The following is a 22,592-nucleotide window of genomic DNA, read 5'->3' as shown; positions in this document are numbered from 1 at the left end:
GGAAGGAAGTGTGCTTCCCTTGCAAATTAAGTCCTATGAGTTAATCTCAGGTACAGCAGTACCTGAAGTACCAGGAGGGTGTGGGTCTAGACTGCAGGACACTTGGCCATGTCGACATTGGAATAGCTGGGGTGCTATTTTTTCATCACTGAAGGAACTCCACCATCCCAAGTAACAGTAGCTGGGTTGAGGGGAGTATTTTTTCCACTAAGGCAGCTTAGTATAGCTGCAGCATGCAGGTGTTTGGAGTTTTCACAATTCTGAGCATTGCAGCATGTCAGACTAAGTTTTAAGCATAGACCAGCCCCATTAGCCACCCCTCCTCCCCACACCCAGTTAACAGGGGCTTTGTGTAATATTTTAGCTTAGTCTGCTTTGGGGGAATCTCATGCACAGCTTCCATTATGGTAACATGGTTTGTGTCCAGTGCCAGCTCTCTCTCTTGCACACACTACACTGAAAACTTAGTCCTGGATGAGCTAATCATTGTAAACTATATGGTTTATAATAATACCTATACAGGAATGACGTTAAAGAACATTACCAGCATTTTAGGACTTGAAGTCTCTGTAAGGTGCATAGAGAAGTGAGCACTTGATAAGGCCTTCCACCTGAGCAATGTTTTGCCGAAGGACTAGCTAGAAAGCAAAATCCTTTACATGGTGAATGGGAGATTTAAGTTTGAATTTATTTGAATGTGTTCTTTTTTCTCTGCCACTAAAAAGCAAAATCAGTTCAGCAATGCTTCTATGGAAAAGCTGAGATTCAGTTCAGTTTACAAAAGCAGTGGAATTCAATTGCTGTCTGCCTCTGACTTGTGCCAACATTGCAATTTGTGTGTTACATAGGATCACTCAGTGTTCTAGGAATTATTTGTGAGTACCAAAGTATAATAGGGTAGCGTAGGACAGAGTGGCAGCATTTATTCTCAAGTATACTATAATTAACATAGGGTATTGTGACCCAGGACCTGCTATACTCAGTTAATCTGTTGAGCAAGCATTCATTGCCATTTGTAGCTTTTGAAGCCTTACTGACTTAAGGCATATGTGTTATCTTATTTCACATAGGCTACGTCTACACGTGCACCCAACTTCGAAATAGCTTATTTCGATGTTGCGACATCGAAATAGGCTATTTCGATGAATAACGTCTACACGTCCTCCAGGGCTGGCAACGTCGATGTTCAACTTCGACGTTGCTCAGCCCAACATCGAAATAGGCACAGCGAGGGAACGTCTACACGCCAAAGTAGCACACATCGAAATAAGGGAGCCAGGCACAGCTGCAGACAGGGTCACGGGGCGGACTCAACAGCAAGTCGCTCCCTTAAAGGGCCCCTCCCAGACACACTTTCATTAAACAGTGCAAGATACACAGAGCCAACAACTAGTTGCAGACCCTGTATATGCAGCACGGACCCCCAGCTGCAGCAGCAGCAGCCAGAAGCCCTGGGCTAAGGGCTGCTGCCCACGGTGACCACAGAGCCCCGCAAGGGCTGGAGAGAGAGTATCTCTCAACCCCCCAGCTGATGGCCGCCATGGAGGACCCCGCTATTTCGATGTTGCGGGACGCGGATCGTCTACACGTCCCTACTTCGATGTTGAACGTCGAAGTAGGGCGCTATTCCCATCCCCTCATGGGGTTAGCGACTTCGACGTCTCGCCGCCTAACGTCGATTTCAACTTCGAAATAGCGCCCAACACGTGTAGACGTGACGGGCGCTATTTCGAAGTTACTGCCGCTACTTCGAAGTAGCATGCACGTGTAGACGCAGCTATAATGAATTATGTGTACATAGCTCTTTCATGGCAATACAGAAGAAGCAGAGAAGAAATGAAACACAGTTTTTAAATAGCTGGGCATTTGCCAATGAGCTTTTACCCTTACCAATTTCAGGATGAAATAGCAAATACTTTGTAATGACTTAAAATATTAGGTCTTGGAGGTGACAGCTGACTTTTTTCCCCCTCAAAAGAAGGCTAAAGAATCATTGGTGTCCCTTGCAAGACCATTCCTATGGCATATAACCTGGAGAAGGGACCCTCTGAAAAAATAAATCGGTTTCCATGCCCAAAAGAGAGCAAGAAGCTGTTTTCCCTAAAAATACTTAGGAGTTTAAGACTGAACAGTCTCTCTTTTGTGTAAGTGAGAGTGCAGTGCCTTGCAAAGAACAGCCCTGGCAACTGAAGTAGCTATATTTAAATGCACTACAAAGAGTTTTAATGTGACAAGTGGTACTTAATACAAAAGCAGCCCATGACAAAACTGCTTAACATCCCTCTCCATCTCCTTTCCCCATTACTGTGAGGCCCACCAACCTCCTCGCTATCTCACATACCTATATCCTGGGCATCGTCTTTCACTTTGCCATTTCTTTTACCCTAACATAGACGATCTCTGCTTCTAGCTCCGTAACACCTCTACGATCCAGTCTTTTCTCCCCATCCAGTTTGGACCTGCTACCCTGAACTCCATTCCAAACACTGCTTCTGAGATCATGTTTTAGTCAGCTTATGTCCTCCCTGCTTTGAGTCTTTCCACTGACTCCCCATCACCTGCCATGTCAGATGCAAGCTTCTTACACCTGCTGTTGATTTCATTCGCTGCTCCCTCTTTTATCTAATCTCATTTTCCATTTTAGGAGGTTGGATGTGAGGGCAAGAGAAGAGGACGTGGAAGTGGAGGTCAATCCTTGAAAGTTAATGAAAAGAAAGGTGCTTGGGGGTGGGGTTTGAAGGAGGCACATGTAAGGACACGTGATGTGTTCTGTCAGGCAGTGCTAGCTCAGGAAGTGCATCACTTGCAAGCTCTGTGCGTACATTTGGTATATCACCATTACATTCTTTCCTTTCCCTTCCCTCAGGGGGTGTGATTGCTTACATCAGCTCTTCAAGTTCCGCATCAAGCCCTGCCTCTTGTCACAGCGAGAGCTCGGAGAGCAGTTTCCAGTCATCCTCTTCGCCTGTACCATCTTCACCAAATGGTTCCTCCTCAGATAGTAGCTGTAACAGCAGGAGCAGCGAGGGTTCTGATGGCACACCAAAGAATGATCGGCTGGACACGGCTGTTAAAACAAGCCGGTCAAGTGCTGCTGGACTGACCAAGGGGCATGGTGGACTTACAAGTATGTATATTTTGGGGTATCATCAGGCAGATAAATATGCATTATCATGCTCCGCTATCTCAGTCGGATGGCTGGTCCTACCTGGCCTGTGGATATCCCCAGCCTTCATTCTGAAGACCACAATTTTCCCTCCATGCTTAATCTCTTCCTTCCTTCTAGACAGCAGTAGCTATGGTGCTTATCCTCTGGCCGAGATGTTGAGCAAACAGCCTCTTGATATACAGAAGCTACAACTTCAACCTGAATCGGCCATCTTTCTATACTTTTTTTAACCCTGCTTGAGCTCAAGCTCATCACCACTGCTGTGTGCCTGAGTTTTACTGATCCAGGATATGACAGGCATTGATGCCACTCCCAGACCTGGAACTGCTTCCTCACAGTGCAAAGTGGTGCCAACAGGCCATTTTGTCCTTTGGCCCACAAGTAAGTTTAAGTCAAGAACTCTCACTCTTTTTATAAAAAGCCCTGGAAGTTTTGAAATTATGATGTAGGTGCTAAAACAAAGACTGTTACAAGCCTCTGTGTTCTTGCACTGAAACTTGGCCAAATATTATTTTAAAAAACAATTTTGTCGGTACTCTTAAATTGTTATTTTCTTCAGTGTTTACCTCCAGTAACTATAGAGATCCCTGAAATCATCTTGTAAGTTTGTATTGTGACACCACTTCAGAGGCCCAGTCAGGGACATCATTGCCCTAGCTGCTGTACAGGCACACGTTCATTTGCCTGGAACTACTCCAGACTTACACCAGTAAGAGTGTGCTCAGAGCTTCAGCACTAGTTTCCAGCTAGGAGTAATTTTATTTATATATTTTTTTAAGCCACAGATAAAATAAATTTTGTTACGGTCAGAACTACAGGGTTGCTGGTCTTTGAAAACTATATTTTAGGTTTCAGCTTGCTTTAGTTACTATGCTTCTGCTTTATATATTCGTTGATAATCAGAAGTTCAGTAATAGAGATTTTTTTAAAGCAATCTTTATAAGTGATCTTATGTCTTGCTTTTTTACAAGAATGTTAACATTGAATACTAACTCCCGTGATACACTAATTAGATGAGGGTAATTTGAATTTACATGTTGTTCTTCTACCTAAGACAAAAGTATTTTTGCAAGTCACACTTTCTGGACAACCTTCCTGTTTGTTATTTGGTGGTATTATGCAGCCAGCAGTAAATTTTGATCATTTTACTTTAAAAATCCTTCAGATTAAAGTGAAATTGTATTTCTTGCCCATCTCCCTACCTCAAATAAATAAATCCAAGGTTTCAGTAAGACCTTTCTCCTTCTTTTCTGATTAGCTTACAACGGGACTGCTCCCTTACAAAAAGCTACAGGTACACTTAAGTGTTTGCAGGGTTGGGGATTAAGAACCTGAAAGTGCTATTCACTTTAAACAAAATTGAGACTGATGTAACTGATTTTTTTCGGTGGATTTTCAAAAGTGCTTAGTAGAGCTGTGCAGAGGGTAGAAGTTCCCTTTTGTAACGGATTTCAAAATTGACAATTGTTATTCTGTTTAGGATATTAACTTTAATGAAACTGTATTTGCAGATGGAAAATGGTTCCGCTGAAATTTTTCAAACCTGCTCTAGTGCTCAGCATTAGTCCAACTCTGCTTTCCTAAAGTCATAGGTAGAGTTGACGACGCTGGGTACTTTTGAAAGTCCCATTCTTTACTATCCACACTGGAATAAAACCTGCAAAATGTAAGAACAAACATAAAACATGGTACAGAAATCTGACAGAAAATTCTTTCACTTTTAAGAATTTTAAGATGCTGTTTCTGCAAATGTATCCCAAAGAGGAGGCTTGAAGTGGCTGTGGAGGGCTGCCTGCAAAGAGTCAATTGCCAAAGTTTTTAGTAGTACAAAGCATGAAGTAACTTACTTGTTTGCAGCTTGTGATTTTTGAGGTTAACAGTGTCTTTTAATATTTCTGTTTTTAAGAAAAGATCTTTATTCTCAGTTGGGGAAACTGCAACATTTATATGGGCTTCCTTGTCCTGATGGGAAGACAGATTGAGCCCAAACTTTGGTGACCTAGTTTCCTAAATGATCCTTTTAAAAATTCAAAAACGTAAGCAGACTTTTTTTTTCTACCATTGAGTGCAATGATATTTTCATTAAAAATTCACTGTTAGCTCAGTGTGTGTATTTCTCCCCATTCTATTCAGCAGTTCCCTGTAAATTAATCCCTATTGAATTGTGCAGGACTTTCCTGTGTTCTTGTTTTTTGTTTCCTCTTTTTCTTGTACATTAAGCTGACTCGAATTATCTCATTTGCAATGTACATTTTAAAGGGCAGAAATGTATTCTGTGGGTAGGTCTACAGTTGCAGGAGCATTGTAGAATACATGCCCTGTGTGCCCAATTAGCACAGTACAAAGAACAGTGGAAATGAGGCAGTGCTTAGATAGAGAGAGACATGCCCAAACCCTAGGGTATATATCCTGTGCAGTTCTCTACATGTCCAAGCAGTATCTCCCTGCTTACCTCACTTTTTGTAGCAATGTTGTGTCCCACTGTCAGAGCCTTCCCCCACTTCAGGGAAAAGCTCAGGCAGTGGGGAAAACATTCTTGCAGAGGTCAGGGAGTGGGAAAAGGCTCTGGGAGCTCTATACTGCTGAAGCCTTTCCCAGCTGCCTCCCCCTGACAGCCTTTCACTCTCATGTGTAATGACACTCCACAGCAGGTGTGGATGCAGCCTCTCTTTCACTGAGGTTTGTAACTATATGTGCCATGCCTACCACCACCAGTGTAAACAAGGCCTGGAGACTGGTACCCTTGGATTTTCATGCTTTCTTTCTTCTGTTCTATTTCTAGAATTTAATGGCATGGTTCTCCTCTGTAAAGTCTGCGGGGACGTTGCTTCAGGATTTCACTACGGTGTTCATGCTTGTGAGGGTTGTAAGGTAAAGTATAGTAGTCTCCTTTGTGTTGCAGATGCTAACTAGCTTTGAGTTCACTGTGTAGTTGATAATCAGAATCACTGGGTAAGCAGGATGATGTTGAAAACTTAAATTTATAATAATCTAATAACATTTTAATCTGACAATGTTCAAAATATACTCAGGTTGCTTTGAAAAGACAGTCTGCTTGGGAATACACTATACCTTCCCATGAGAACAACCTAACTGGATGCCTACATGTCCACTGATTGATTAAAGGTCTGTTCTCAGACACAGGAACGTCATGAATGGTCCATTCTGTGAAGAAGCTTATGGCAATAATGGCATTATGTGAAAGCCATTTTCTTGAATGGAAGAGACTAGACATTGTGCAAGACGTGGTCTTGTGGCTAAAATACAGGGCTGGGAGTCAGGAGAGAAGGATTCTATTTCCATCTCTGCCATGGGTATCCTGTGTGTTCTTGGGTAAGTCACTGAACCCCTCAGCTCTGCAGGTTCCCCCATGAGTAAAATAAAGATAATGCTGAAGACCTTTGGATCATAGGTTTTGACTGCTGGGGAAACATCTGGAATTTAGTTGTTATCAACAGCCAGTTTTATGATATTGGTCACACAAAACTGTTTGAGAGAAAACCAGTCATGAGAAGTTGTAAGGTGCTGCTACTGGCACCTACTTTGCATGGCTCTGGAAGTGTACACGAGACAGCAAAGCTCACTTGCAAATGGATGCATCTTGATGGAAGATTTGACATGTCTGATCATGGGTTGTGATTTTTATCTTCAGGGTTTTTTCAGAAGAAGCATTCAGCAGAACATCCAATATAAGAAGTGCTTGAAGAATAACAACTGCTCTATAATGAGAATGAATAGGAACCGATGCCAACAGTGCCGCTTCAAAAAATGCTTGTCTGTTGGAATGTCAAGAGATGGTATGTTCCTGAATTGAGTAATGACATTGTATAAGTGAAGTGTGCTGCCCAGGCTGCCCAGTGCAAAACAGAATACATCAAAGATCATAAGAAGGCAGAAACAGTGAAATCCTGGTGTCTTCTGATACTAGTGTTGTCCATCACATGTGCATTGGGTAGTTTTTTTCCACCGTGTGGCTATACTGAATGTTTTATGAGCATTGTTTAAAAAGTAGCCAAGAAAGCCCTTCCTTTTCCTGAGTATCTGGAGTTGGGATTAATACAGTAGGACACATGACAGCTGTTACATGGACGGACTTGGCATAATAGTCTTTATTTATTATTTAGGGAGTTAAACATATTTAAGGCTCCCATACAGGTATTAGGGCTAGGTTTTGATCTCTGTTACACTGTTGTAAATCCAAAATAACTTTCTTGGAGGCAGTGGGTTACTGTGGAATTATACTGGTATAACACAGAAGAATCTGAACCATCCTGGCCAGTGCATTTTGAACATTTCCCAGGTTTCATTTTTAAACAAAAGGAAATATCACCCAATCTAGCTCTCACTGAAGGCAATGGAAAGACTTCAATAGGAGCTGAATCAGGCCCATCACACTCTATCCTTTTAGTGTCACCTAATAAGAGGTGCTTACAGAGAATAGAGCTTCAGGAGTGAGCTTTCAGTGCAAGGAAAAAGCACAGAGCTGAACAACTTCTATTAATATTAACAAACTGCACAGCAAAATCTCTTTATGCTGCACTGAAAGTCTGTCTGTTGCAATGGTTTTTAGTGAGGTGCTGAAAACATAATTTGTTTGGTTTCCAAAGCACAAATTTCATTTCATTTGAGAACTTCTGCCCCTTTGCACCCTGCTTTATTTCACCTTTTTATTTCTCTGATTCATACTGAACAGGAACATATTGAACATGTGTGGGGGGGAATAACCTAGAACTTTATTTAAAAGAATTTCACTATCATTTTGAATATCATTTACGTAAGGGGCTATCTGCACACAGACTGGTACACAATTTAAATAAACTATTTAATTAAATGCCAGACTCCTGGGCAAGCACACTTATGTTGGTTTATTGGCTGTGTCAGGTGAACTAGCCCTACAAATACTAGCTAATGTGATATAAACCAGGTTTAAGTTAATTGAAGAGCATCCACACACAAAGTTGCAGTGATTTAACTACATCGATTTTAAAACACGCATTCGGGTGCAACAGTGTATATAGATCAGGCCTAATTAGGAAGAACTAAGAAAAGGGGCATGCAGACACTTTTCGTATATTTTTAGCTTCCTTCATTTTACATATAAACAGTGGTGCCTATCACGATGACCTCAATTCTAATCTGACCCCAGTTTCACACTGCGTTAACTTCATGGACATCAGTGGTGTTCCTCTTGATACGCAGCTATGCAAATGAGATCAGCATTAGTGCCTGGCCATAAAAATGCAAAGGTAATCATCTTTGTGTACTCTGTACTATATATTGGGTCTGTATTGGACATTATATAGATCTCAAGAAGTGGGTCTGGCCCACGGAAGCTCATTACCTAATAAATCATTTTGTTAGTCTTCAAAGTACTGCATGACTGCTGTTTTGTTTTGTTAGAATACAGACTAATGCGGCTACCTCTCTGTTGTTGTTTTACCTTTGTGTACAGTGGTTTTCATGACTTAATTTGCTGTGCCTGGGTAACTAAAGCCTTTTTTTTTTTTTCTTCCTTAGCTGTTCGATTTGGCCGCATTCCTAAACGGGAGAAACAGAGGATGCTGATTGAAATGCAGAGTGCCATGAAGACCATGATGAACAGTCAGTTCAATGGTCACTTGCCAAATGAAGCGTTAACAGAACATCAGGAACAAACGCTCCCATCATCTCAAGAAGAGCTTATATCTAAATCCCCGCAAGAGATAGAAAACATAAAAAATCCATCTCCTCCTCCTCCCTCTGACATTGCAAAGGAAGAAGTGATTGGAATGGTTACCAGAGCCCACAAGGACACCTTCATGTACAACCAGGAGCAATCAGAAAACCCAGCTGAGGCTACACAGCCACAGAATGGGGAAGGAATTCCAAAGAACCTGGAGCAATATAGTTTAAATAGTGACCATTGTGGCAATGGGCTGAATGACATCCGCTATGCTGAGAGTGAACAACCTCTTGCTGGACCATACAAAGGGAGAAATGTAACACATTATTCAAATGGGTGCACTGTTTCTTTCACAAATGGTCACTGTATGAATTTTACCAACGGTTATATTCAAAGAATGTGTGATAGGATCCAAGAAGATGGGTCGTCTGCAAACGAGAACATGACTATTTACTCGTGCAACACTGGAGGGAGAATGCACCTGGTACAGTAATGTCTCTTTTTGCTGTTTGAGGGAGACCTTTTTTCCCGCCCCCTGTATTTTTAAAGATCTACAAATATATATATATGGGACCAAATGTAGCCTCTGATTCAGCGAAGTTACAGACAGGTGAATTTGGTCCTTATTGGATACCCAAATAGCACTCGGCAGAGTTTACTGACAAAGAACTATTAGCTAGAGATCAATGGTTTACGCTGTGTATGTGGGGATTTGAAATCAAACAGTGGATAGAGTTCTTCCAACAACACTTTTAGCTACCAGATAGTCTGTTTTTAACTAAAGCACATAAAAGATATAGCTGAGAATCAGGTTTCTTGGAAAAGTGAGCCATGTGAATTAGAAAGTCCTTTTTCCCCTAGGGATGAGACCTTTACGGTAATTTACAAAATTAAATACATTAATGTGAAGTATGCAAACATATATTCTAAGGCACAGCCTTGGCTCCTGGAAGCCAGTGGGGACTTCAGTGGGGTGAGGATTTCATCCCTAGAGGCAAGTTAATTGCTTTGTCTGTTTATACTATTTTTAGTACGTGCTCATCTTGTCATCTTGTAATTTTTTTAATTTAAGGCTAGGGCTTTGGGTCTTTTTTATGATCAAATATTTTTATAAAGACTACTTAAAACATTTGGATTTCGGGGACTCTGGGCTGTCCACAACAAACCTGTCCTTCTACTCCTACACCAAGTTAAACTCTTACAGGGTTTACAAGGACAGTTTCTTCCCGTCCTTATCCCCATTCATCTGGGAGTGTGCAGTAGCAGCATTACACCGGAAAGCAGTTCCTTGTTTTAGATTCTTTGATCATCTTAGCTGATTTAAGTCAAGCAACAGCACTTCATATTTCCCCTCTCTGTCTTGTTTTTCAATAAGGCCCTCTTCTTTAACCTTGCAGTAGCTGTCTCTTTTCCTTAAAGTAGACGCTTTCTCTCTTTACCATATGGAACAGATCATGGAGAAGGAACATGGAAAATACTCCAGTTCTTGTTCTGTGGTGCTCCATACTTGCAAATGCTGTCTTTTTCTGAACATTGTTCACGTACAAATTGGCTAAGTTTTTCCACCTCCTAGTTTCTGATGATCCTTCAAGCGTTCGTCAGTTCACTCTGAGACTCCCCTTATTCGTAAGCTGTTTGGGACAGGGACTTCTTTATAGTGTGCAGTGAGTTCCTCGCCCAGTGCAGCTCAGGGCTTGAACATGCTCTTCCCCATCCCAGGAATAAATGAGCAGCTTCAATTCTTTTATCCTGGCTTACAGTGAAGTAAGTGAAGGCAGATTTGGGGGTAACTAGAGAGGCCAGAACAAGTGAGTTCAGAAATAGGGTGTTCAACTTCGATTCCTTGCATGATAGCATCTTTTCCTAATTACGTTGTGGGAGAAGCCAAAGTTAACAAGTTTTTAAACAATTTTCTTAGTGGAGCTGCAAGAAGATCCTTGTTACTTAAGTAACTAATGAATATTCCTGTTTAATATGTTGTATCCGTAGTGTGGTGATTTCCTAATCAATGAGTCTCCTGCTTTCAAAAATTGGTTACAATTTGGCATGTAATTTGAAGAGGGGTGTTTTGTGTGTGTGTGGAAATTCTAGGTTTGCCCAATGAGCAAGACGCCCTTTGTGGACCCAACTAAGTCTGGCCATGAAGTCTGGGAAGAATTTTCGATGAGCTTCACCCCTGCAGTGAAAGAAGTGGTGGAGTTCGCAAAACGCATTCCAGGGTTCCGAGATCTTTCCCAGCATGACCAGGTCAATCTGCTAAAGGCTGGGACCTTTGAGGTGAGAATCACAGCAAATGTCTTGCCAACATCTTTCACTCTTTAGATGTTGGGCTGTCTGACTGTGCGGCACTTCTTATGCCTCTTAGGCGCGTCTCGATCTGGAATCAGACTTCCCCCAGGGTATGTGATTGCTCCATTAGCGAGATGGGATCAGATGCTTAATGTGTATCACGGCAGAGAGACATTAATGTCAATAAAACTATAGCAGGTCACACCTGCTGGGGATCTTCTTCACAACTGGATCCTGTTAATTTCACTCATGTCCTAGGGATGTTAACGATTAACCAGTTAACCAGTAGGGGTTGGAGGAGCTTGGTGCCCAGGACCACTGCCAACAGGCTGCTCTGGCCTGGGTGGAGCGCCTCTCACCAGCAGCACACTGAGGGTGGTGGGAACTGAGGCTGCTCCTTCCCAGCCTATAGTGCGCCCAGAGCTGTTGTGGACAGGGGCTGCTCTGGAACAGCCTTTGCAGCCTCCTCCTCACCCCCGTTTTTAAGCATTGTTAACTGGTTAAATCTAGCATTTAACTAGTTAACTCATTAAACACAGTTTTACATCCCTTACACCCCAGCAGTGCCCCAGAATGCATCATTTATCATTTTTAAGCAACTGCTTGCTTCTGAGACTAGAAGCAGGGGGCAGAAGGGAGACATTGTGGCTGCAGGCAATACCCTTGCCTCTGTGGGTCTAATCTGAATCAGTTGCCCCACAGAGGCTTCTGTTTCCTCTTATGCTGTAAGACCTGATAGTTCCATCTGCACAGGAATCCCTCCGGGGCACTGCTGTCTGGAGCCTCCAGTATCCTCAGGTAGCAGCAAATGGAACTTTATTCCATAATCTCCTGCACTGTGGATACTACATAGGGCATTCAGTGTAGCTGATAATTGGGTCACTAGTGGTAGGCCTTAGCATGACCAGCTTTTTATAAAAGTCACATCTCCATATGGCCATTATGTACTCTATGTAAATTAGTATCAGCTGGTTAATAATGCAGTGGCTCCTGTTGTAGCATTACAGTTAGTCAGTGTCCCTCGCTTCATGACCTCAGTTTAGGGGCCTTGTTCTTCTTTGCATATAATGCATACTGTTATTAGGAGAGTTAAGCTTCTGTGACCAGACATCTCACCCCATAGAAGTCTGGCTCACTCTCAAATAGGTCTGGCATCTAGAACACTTATTTTTAGGGCTATTGGACTGTGTCTTTACTTGCATTGAAGACACTGTTTTCATCTGAATGTTGTTGGGTATCTCTGTTTCTGCCAGGATAATGCTTTTAAATTGCATGGTTCTAGAATGATCGCTTGTTAGAGTGAGAGGTATGTGTTACAGTGTGAAACTCAGACTTGTGTTCTGACATCTCCTCTATTATTTCTCTTTGCTTCTGATTGTTCTGCCTGTTTTATGTTTTCACTATCATACTTATACTTGGTCTACACTGTCACCTAGCACATCTTTGCCTGCAGTAGCCATTAATGCTCTCGTTCACATTATACCAAAAGACTGATTCCTGTCTGAAAAATTCTTCGTATTTTAGGCTATGCTCAGCTTCCACGAGCAGAGATCTTCCTCAAGTGGGGTTGGGGGGGGGGGGTGACTGAAAATAGAACAGCCACATTAGCAAGTTTAAACCTTCCCTCTGGTGCTTTAGCACCTGAATTTGAGACCCATTCAGCTTTCTTCATGCCAGTGATCAGTGTCATCAGTAAAAAGTTTCCATAGGCTCATATGGAAAATTAAAAATAGCTTTGGATGGTCAAGTGCTTCTTGCCTTATTTATGCAAAACAATGTAATGAAGAGCTAGGTGTCAGTGGGGCAGTGGCAGTGCCAAAGGGCCTCTCAGGCTCTGACCAAATTTAAAAACAGAAGTAAAGTAGAGTAAAATCTTTCATATCGAGCATCCCCGGGACCAGAAGTTTGCTGGATATTCAAATATTCTGGGTAGTAGAGTGGTATATTTAGCAATGCCTAACACTAAAGGAAAAACAAGATTAGATATTAACAAACAAAAAATGTATGCGGAGTACTTTATTTAGCAACAACAGAATTGTATACTGTAAACTTATACTGTATTTGCTGTATTTGTTTGTATTTACTTTCACTGTACAGTCCTCCCCCCGCCTTACAAGGGTAATTCATTCCTGAAAAACTCTTCTTAGGATGAATTCTTGTAAGTCGAAAATATAATTACCATTAATTTGAATGGCAAAAAATTTTATGTGTTCCTGAGCCCCAAAATTTACACCCATTTACGCTAAAACAACACCAGATCCCATTAAAATGAACACAATTACTTTAATAGTTAACATTAGTTATCATAATACAACCTAACAAGGCATTTTCCCTTCATTAATTAATCTATAATATCTCTGTTTACCTGTTCTTATTAAGCTCTTTTGCAGCTATTACGCACCATACACTTGAACTAGTAGGTAGTGCGGCCTGGGAAGCAGAGCCTAGGGCCGGGGGGCTGTCCCAGGTGCAGAGACAGGGGAACGGAAATTGAAGAGGGCCTGGGAGAAGGGCACAAAGCTGGGTCGCTGCCCGTGGCTGCAGAAGCAGGGACGGTGCAAGGGGGCAGGCAGGGCACTAGGAGGCAGCCCAGCCTGAGCTCATCTTAGGTTAAGCGGGGAGGGGCAGTGTCAGGGGCTGGCCGCACGAGGAGTTGGGCAGACACAGGGGACCCCTACTTGGCAAGGGGCAATGCCTCACTCATGCGGGGCTGCGCAGTGGAGAGGCCCTGCCAGCGGCAGCTGAGGTGCTAAATGCAAAGGAATGTCACGGGCGGCAAGTGGCACCCCAGGTACAGCTGCGCAGGGCGGGCAGCAGCAACTCCCTAGCCGCCCGGGGGGTGAGCAGCAGGGGCGGGGCTGGGATGGGCTGTGCGCCCAGCAGCCACGTCTCACGGGAGCACCTGGGAGCCCGCAGCCACCAGCTGGGCCAGGGTGCACTGCTGCTGCAGTGCCAAGGCAGAGACCCAGACCGGCCACAGGTGAAGGCTGCTGGGCTGAGGGCTCTGGGAAACCGCCATTGGCACTGCGGAGAGATGCTTTGGTCCTTGTAAATTCAAGGAAATGCCTCGTAAAACGAAGTAAGAGGTTTTAAATCAAACTCCTCATAAGTCTGACTTCTCGTAACCCGAATGGGTGTATCTCAGGGTATGACTGTACTGCACTTATGTAAAACGTAACTAAACTTTACTTATGGTTAAAATGCTGGGTGTTTGAGAGTTCTGGATAATAGAATAGATACGAAAGTGTTTACCATACTACAGAGTGATAAGTCTGCGGAAGATAATCCCAAGGATCAGTGGAGCTGTTGTTAATATAGATTGAAACAACAGGGAGCCAAATTTTCTAAATACAGCCTTTCTTTATATATGTATCACTTGTGCATGGTTTTTGTGCAAGTGTACTTACATAAGCAAACAAGATCTCTTCCAAGACACAGTCATGCACCAGCACAAATGGTGGTGACCCCCTATGAGAACATATCTTTAGTTTAGAAAACATCAGTTTGTCTTGCTGTCTTAAATTATTCCTACCTGAAGTCTACATTTTTGCTTTATACCCAGGATTTTAGCTCTACAGCCTCACTGTTGTAAACAGGCCTAGCCACAAGTGCTTCGGCTGAATTGTACTGGTTTATAGTAGCTGAGGAGTGGGTCGTATGGTTTGAAGACCAGAATTAAAGCACTGCTCACCTAGAAGAGCCATTGTTTTAGGCTAGTGATGCCAGGTTTCTGGAGCCCAATCCTGTGAAGTTCTGAGCATTTTCAGTTCCAGGGAAAATGGTGGCGGCAGAAGTTTCTCAGTGCCTAGTGGATGAAATTCTCCCATGCAGAAGGCCAGCCCCACACCTGTCTTTTGCTTAAGTCCCAATTACATTCCTAGCCTTCGCTTACCAGAAGGTGGGAAGGAGCAACATGTATCACTTGATGATTACCTGTTCATTCCCTCTGGGGACCCTGGCTCTGGCTGCTGTTGGCAGACAGGATTCTTGGCTAGATGGGCCTTTGGTCTGGTCCAATATGGCCATTCTGATCTTAAACTGTATTTGGAAGGTTTCACTGGTGTATAGGCTTCTGCATGGTTCTAAAATTCACTGCAGCATATATTTCTTGGATATTGAAGGTGAACCCGTAATGTAGTGCTCATATGAGGGCCATATCCATAAGTGTATTGAGATGCTTAACAGCCTCATTAGGCACCTGAGTCCTCTCTTTAGCTGCCATTTGTAGCATATAAAAATCAGTGCACAGCTGTAGCCTAACCACATAAGAGTTTTCTGGGGATTTACTCAGTCTCTCCCCCTGAAGTTGTTTCATTTTATACAAATATCCTTTGAAGCAGGCATCTGAACCTGGGTCGCCACATGCTGGGTGAGTTCCCTACTCCCACAACTTAATCTCAGCCTCCTTGTCTCCTATAACAAGCAGTGGATCTTAAGTGTGCTCGGAGAATGCTTATAGCCTTCACAGGGGACATCTGTGGGGAATTGGCTGGTTTAAGGAGGCTTCTGTTTAAGCAAGAGCTTCATGCAGCTTGTTAGCTGTAGGAGAGCCTCATGACCACACTGATCAAGATGACAGTCCATCTCTGTACACCAGAAAAATCAAGGGGGGAAAAAAATGAAGCAAGCTGGACACTTCAAAATGAAGTTGGTTTTAGTTTATCCAAGTCAGAAGGTGGCAGTTCTGCATATTGTATTGAAACAAAGGAGAATGGAAGAGATTTGTTACACATTGAGCAAGTGGAACCTCACTAACCATTCTTCATGGGCGCAATCCACAGTGCAGCTGAGAACTGGGAGATGAAGTTAGTAAATGCTCCAATACATGTGCCTATACCAAAAATATATCGCCAATTGGTAGCTAGGGAACAAGGTGTAATTTCAAGATCTGTTGTGTTAGCCTTTCCAAGGAACCACATTCCACCACTACGTTTTTGTTTGCCCAGTAGTAGCTGTAAGCAAGTCCTCATACTGGTGTATTTTGCATTTGTGAATGAAGATTTCTTTATGGCTCAGGATGTCTGACGCAAGTTGCAGCTTGGCTATCCCGCCTCACCATTCCACCGCCCCAAACAGCTCATTTTCTTTATTCTCCCAGGGATGTTGCGTGCATCATTCTTTAGAGCTAAGTGGGATACTGTCTATTGCTATTCAAGATGTTCAGTGTTGGAAATGATCTACTTAGAGTGTTGTCAAATTAGTTTATTTCCTCTTTGATCTATTCTATACAAACCTGCCTGCTTTGTTTTTTCTCTTTTTTGCCAGGTTTTAATGGTACGGTTTGCATCTTTGTTTGATGCTAAGGAACGTACTGTCACTTTTCTGAGTGGAAAGAAGTACAGGGTGGATGATCTGCATTCAATGGGAGCCGGCGAGCTGCTCAATTCAATGTTTGAGTTTAGCGAGAAACTAAACAGTCTGCAACTTAGTGATGAAGAAATGAGTTTGTTTACAGCAGTTGTCCTGGTCTCTGCTGGTAAGGAAAGGAAAATATTAATCTATAACTTTTTGCCAAACTTTGAATGCAGTTGTTATTAAAGTGGCCTCTGTAAAATATATGCATCAAGCTTAATTAAGTTATCTTGAAGGATTAAATGGGCCTTCTCTAAATTCCTGGCAGTCCATTCTTCAAACTTTTACAGTTCTGAGCCGTGGGAAATTATGGGTAAGATAGTTCTGATTTGCGAATGTTTAGGAGTCTTCTCTTTTTACATGGAGTCCAAACTTAAATTGAAAAGAAATGAAGAAAAATATTTATTTTTTTCTGCCTCTGTCTCACTTCTTTAGTAAAATATCCTTTCCAAAAAGTGTAAACAGCCAGAAAAGTAATAGATTGAGAGTGGGAACTGTGAGCCTGATTTCCCCTTCTGCCCCCCCATGATTATACTCATTTTACACAGGTGTAACTTGACTTCTGGGAAGTCATTCCTGACTTGCATAAGCGAATCAGGTGCCTTTTTATCTCTGAGATCATTTCAAAGCCTGGCTCATAATTTAGGAGCTGCACTTTTTTGGGTAAGGTCTCATTTTCGCAATTGGATCATGACTTATATTAGCAATAGAATTTAGACTCCATCATAAATCATATCTTACGCAGTTGAGAAGCTTATTGAGTTTTAAAAATGATGAATAACCTCAACAATTGAAATCATTGGGAATTGATGACACTGAATTCTTTGTTGGAGCTGACATGGTTTCCTTAAAGCTGTCACTTTCAGTCTGTCTGGAGCTTGGGATATTTTAACATTTTAGGATCTTTAAAGTATTTTTCAAGTTGAAATTTTGGCCCTAAATTGCATTCCTGCCACATCTCAAACTCCCAGTAGGGATTCTGACTGTCACAAGGGCTGTGTCTACACTAGCCCAAAACTTTGAAATGGCCATGCAAATGGCCATTTCGGAGTTTACTAATGAAGCGCTGAAATACCTATGCAGCGCCTCGTTAGAATGCCAGCAGCCGCGGCACTTCAAAATTGACACGGCTCGTCCAGACGGGGCTCCTTTTCGAAAGGACCCCAGCAACTTTGAAATCCCCTTATTCCTAAGGGATTTGGAAGTTGCTGCGGTCCTTTCGAAAAGGAGCCCCATCTGGATGAGCCGCACGTCGGCAAGCCGTGTCAATTTTGAAGTGCTGCGGCTGCCGGCATTCTAATGAGGCGCTGAATACGTATTTCAGCGCTTCATTAGTAAACTTCGAAATGGCCATTTGCATGGCCATTTCGAAGTTTTGGGCTAGTGTAGACATAGCCAAGGAGTTTCCTTGGTGCAAGTAATGCAGAACTGGGCCCTTAACCGTTTGCAGGTTATTGATTTTTTCTTTTTGAGTTTGCTCTCAGACCTAGCAATTTATTTTCTAAGGGCCGGGTGGTAAATTCCTTACCCACATGGGTGAGCGATTATTCAGTAGAGACCCTGATTCACCAAAGGACTTCAGCATGTACTTAACCTCAAAAGTGCTTAAATCCATCTCTGTTTAGTAACGTAAATGCTGGAATACTTTGCTTTGCTGACTGGAGATGGGACTGCCGATGTTGAGATTTGCTGAATCACTGTATAAATAAGGATGCGGGAGACTCACTTGAAACACCTAAATTTGAAAGTTTTGGTTTACATACTTTTAATATTTTTTCTGTATTTGTTGATTTGGACAGCTCCCATTATAACTTCATTTTTTATCTGCAAGGTACGTCTGCCTGCCTTTTTTTCTCCCATTTTTATTCTCTTTTCCCTTTTCCCTTTTTAGATCGATCTGGAATAGAAAATGTTAACTCTGTGGAAGCACTGCAGGAGACACTAATTCGTGCACTAAGGACCTTAATTATGAAAAACCATCCAAATGAAGCCTCTATTTTTACAAAACTTCTTTTGAAATTACCTGATTTGCGTTCCTTAAACAACATGCACTCTGAGGAACTCTTGGCCTTTAAAGTTCACCCATAGGCCTTTAGCTTTTATTTATACATGAACTTGCCTCATGTGAAGCTGTATATTTTGTGCTAAAATACTTATTTATGTGTTTGTACCACTTGTTGGAGGAGAAAACCTCGATGACTGTTTGGTTAGATATTCCGTAATCCTGCAATAAGCCTTCAGAATAAATACTTTGATCAGTTAGTGACATGGCATTCAGAGTTCTCCACGGTATCGAGAATCAAAATCATTGAATGCTGATTGTTCAGTTTTTCACTCACCAGGAAGAACTGTGAGCTTGCTTTGGTGAAAATCAAAAGTATAGTAGCTATATGGGAAATAAGAGAGGTGAGAGTTGGATTTTTCCCATATCTAATGCATGTAGTCCTGCTTGTCTGGAAAGCTCTTAATAATTCACTCACGTTTTCACTGGACTTACTCCATGATATTTCATGGAACATTTTCAGTCCATGCCATTGTTTAGTGCACATACACATACCATCTGTATATAGTGTAAATAGCTACATAGTGGGTGTTTAGGACTATATAAAGTACACAATTGTGTGTTTGTGTGTGTGTATATATATATATATATTTGTGTATGTATATACATTGTTCTACATTAAAAATATACATATGAATTCTTCACAATATTTTAAACTGTGAAGAAGTTAAACTTGCAAAAGCCGGTGATCTATGGAAAGAACCAAAATAGATGCACTTTGCGAATTGCTGAACTAATTATCTGACCATTTATAATTTTTAGAAAATCAGCAAATGTGCATTGATATATTTGTTAATATAAGAAATACTGTGGCACCAAAATCACAATGAGGTCCAACTTTATAAGGATTGGCTCAATGGAGGCTATTAACTGAAATAGAATTGTTCAGGGTACTAGTTGGAGTGATTATTTGTTACAGCCAGGGTTCTTAACTGGTGCTGATAGTTGGGGAAAAAGCTGTTGGACGCTATTCAAGCCTTCAGTACAGCTGACTACTAGATGAGTAACAGAATCCATCAATTCCTCCTTACAACTCAAGGCAAATTTTCAGGAAAAGTGTATTCATTTTATATCCAGATTGCAGGTTTGTTTGGGTTTTCTTTTTTTCTCTTTTTTTGTATATGTGTGTTCTGTGATCATTCCTTTCTTACACTACACCAATTGGCTGCTTGACTACTAAATAAGATTTGAATATGTAAATGTGAGAGACACTTTTGTCTTTTCATGTTATTTCCTCCTTCCCCCCAACCTGTATATTAATATTGGCGCTCTGTGGTTTTTAAAGAACATTTTTTATATATGAAAAAGAAGTGTCCTGGAGTCTTGGATTATCATGATTCACTTAACAAAACAGAGTTTTAGGGGGTTGGGGCTCTGTGCCAGACACACAAATTCCCATGTGTAAGGGTCTGTCTTGTATTCTGCTGCTTTCCACCCTAGAAGGTGGCTCCTAATGGACTTGGGGTTTCTTCTGTTATAGCAGGAAGTGATACCATGGGCTCGTGATTTAAAATGCCAGAGCAGCAATGTAACAAGTACTCATGTGACTTTCATATAATGTGGAAGAAGAAAATACTTTTTAACTTCAAACTTACTTGACTTATGTTCAAGTTTGACCCACTAAGGTCTTAATATTGTGCAACATTAGCTGCTGTCAACTGATAGTGTTCTCACCGAAGGTTTAATGTGATGTGTAAGGGTATATTCCCCCTGCCCTCCCCACCTTTTGATGGCTGAACTCCCTTAAAGCTTGCAGCTTCAAAATTCTCTGGACTTGCTTCAAAGCCAGTTGAAGTCCAATGCAAGCCTTCCCCAGTGACTTTAGTTGGCTTGGATCAGGCTCTGGAGACCTGATCCTGTACCATACAAACAATGGCAGTTCTCCCACTAGTGTCAGTTTGGGCTGAACTGTGGCATAAATGTTGGGCCACCCATTTTTAAGCAGAAATCTCAGTCCAAAGTGATGAACTCTGCCCAAAAGTGAATGGCCAGGGACTCAAAGGGGATCTGGGTGGAATTCAGCTGTATTCTTGCTTTGCTATAAAGGGGTTCAGCCTCTCCCAGTAGCTCCCCCTCAGCTAGTGGAAGAACTCTCCTCCTGTTTCCAGCTACTTTAATCATTGCAGAGTGCCCCTCTCTTTGCAAATGTTTTCATTAGATTACAGTTCTAGGGCATTTCCCCTTAATTTCTGTAAACACTCTGCATTCTGCCAATATTATTAGTTTTTTAGAACCTAACTGAATTTTGTAACTAAAATTCAAATTTATGAAAAGATGCAGATTCATCGTATTTTGTTTCTGCAAGAGTCAAGGTAGCTTCCTTATATACTCCGTTTCAAAAGTGGAAGATCAAGCTGACCCCTGATTTTTGGCCTCTTACAGAGGCCTCCTTATCATCTCTCTCTCTCTCTCTCTCTATTTCTTTTAAAACTTTGATTATTAAGCCTTTAGGAATGTATAACCAGGACTGTGTAAGTACTGCTTATTAAAAATTTAGTTAGATTCAGTATATATGCATATAGATAGGCAATCTGAATTGTTCAATTTCCTTTGAATGAAATCTTCCTATATGTAATGCAAACAGAACTTAAAAGTCAGCTGAAAAAAACCCCTCAGATTCATGCCAAGAGGTTTGATTAAAAAGAAAAAGCTATTCAAAATTGGCTTATACTTTGTGAAATCCTATTTAAAAATACTTCTTACATTAGCCATGTATCATGAGCTCATTCTTTTACTGTGTCACTGGTTATGCACTTGTTAAATGCTGAGATAAGTCTTCATGCAAGACATTTATGAGTACTGTAGATGGGATATTGCAGAATGATTAATATACTGTATGAATTTATTGAAATTTTACTCTGATTTTACATGTTTAAAAAGATTAAATATGGGCATTATGTTAGCAAACAAATCTGTTTCCATGCTGTTATCTCTCTCTATCCATATACAATCTACATAGGGGAAGAACGGTACATATGCCAAGGCACAATGAATCAGAATGCTATGTATAGGCTGTGGAGCTATGGTGAGGTCCGGTGGCTTAAGATACTGATTTTTTCTTTCTTTTTTCCCCTTGCAAGGTGGATCTATGGTTGTTTAGTTGCAGATGATTCCTTATTCCAAACAGGCTAGGAGTAGATTTCTATGATTGAAATACTAATTTAAAACCTCTTCACTGCATTTCAAGAAAATAACCTCATAACTGAGTAGTACATGGCTTATTTTCTGTCAAGCTACTCTCAGGGAGACAACTGCGCACAAAAGCAATTGATTAGCTTTCATTTTCCAATTTTAAAATTTGCTGAATGTCAATGAAGAGTTATCATTTCAAGCTATTGGTCATGGAGGGCTGGAAACACATACATGTAAAGGGGCACTGTCAAACGTCACTGAAAATTTTGTATCTGCAGCTGCTGGGGAAAAAAACACTCTCAAACCAAGTGTAATTGAAAGAAAATAGAAAACTCTCTTTCCATATTGTTTTGTGCATTTGGCAGTATATTGGCTCTTCTTGCCCTATAGTATGGATGTCCAATAAATTCTTCAGTCCTGCCGCAAGCACCTCATGGGCTGGAACCTGTCTGCACTGAACCTTTGTGAGCCCACAATGGGCTATGAAGATGGAAGTTCGCTCCTGTGTGGAGCTTGTTGCAAAATCCCAGCCTGAAGTAGAGCACTTGAGCATGGGCCTTGGGAGGTTTCCCATTTTGTGGGAGTCTCAGACACAATCATAGGGTGGGGGGGAGTAATAGAGTTCTCCAAGGCAGGGAGCCCAATGAGAAATTATTTTCAACTCAGTTGTGGACGCAAACTAGATTTCAGGTTGACAGTGCCCCTTCAAGTGAGGATCTTGACTTGGGTCCAAAATTTGGATATTTTCAGTTGTTCGTGCACTGACACAAATGGCATTTTTACAAGGAGAATGGTCTAATATTGTAGTCAATATCTGGGTACGAATGATCATTATAAATGGACATGGGCAGTATCTCATCCTATGTTTCTGAACTATCATGAAAACTGTATGGGAGGCATGGATAATAAAGGCTATTTCTAACCAA

The 22,592-nt window shown here is 41.6% G+C and overlaps 1 protein-coding gene across 3 annotated transcripts in view; it reads left to right on the top strand.

Annotated features, from left to right (window-relative positions):
- NR1D2 (nuclear receptor subfamily 1 group D member 2) overlaps nt 1-22,592 on the top strand; it is a 26,857-nt gene extending 4,265 nt beyond the window's left edge. Inside the window, exons 1-8 of one of the 3 annotated variants that reach the window (XM_074984461.1) lie at nt 2,989-3,127; nt 5,076-5,205; nt 5,952-6,040; nt 6,822-6,966; nt 8,687-9,315; nt 10,923-11,108; nt 16,386-16,596; nt 18,364-22,592. In XM_074984461.1, the coding sequence (XP_074840562.1) occupies nt 5,181-5,205; nt 5,952-6,040; nt 6,822-6,966; nt 8,687-9,315; nt 10,923-11,108; nt 16,386-16,596; nt 18,364-18,560 (1,482 nt within the window). In that variant the 5' untranslated portion in view covers nt 2,989-3,127; nt 5,076-5,180 and the 3' untranslated portion in view covers nt 18,561-22,592. Of the gene's footprint in view, nt 1-2,866; nt 3,128-3,148; nt 3,551-5,075; nt 5,206-5,951; nt 6,041-6,821; nt 6,967-8,686; nt 9,316-10,922; nt 11,109-16,385; nt 16,597-18,363 lie in introns of those variants that run through there. The other 2 variants (XM_074984460.1, XM_074984459.1) reach the window with 2 other exon arrangements.

The sequence above is a fragment of the Carettochelys insculpta genome, chromosome 2 (assembly GCF_033958435.1).
Source record: "Carettochelys insculpta isolate YL-2023 chromosome 2, ASM3395843v1, whole genome shotgun sequence".
In the NCBI taxonomy this organism is placed as follows: domain Eukaryota; kingdom Metazoa; phylum Chordata; order Testudines; family Carettochelyidae; genus Carettochelys; species Carettochelys insculpta.
Note: the sequence above shows the minus strand (reverse complement) of the source record. Positions and strands in the feature narration are given on the sequence as shown.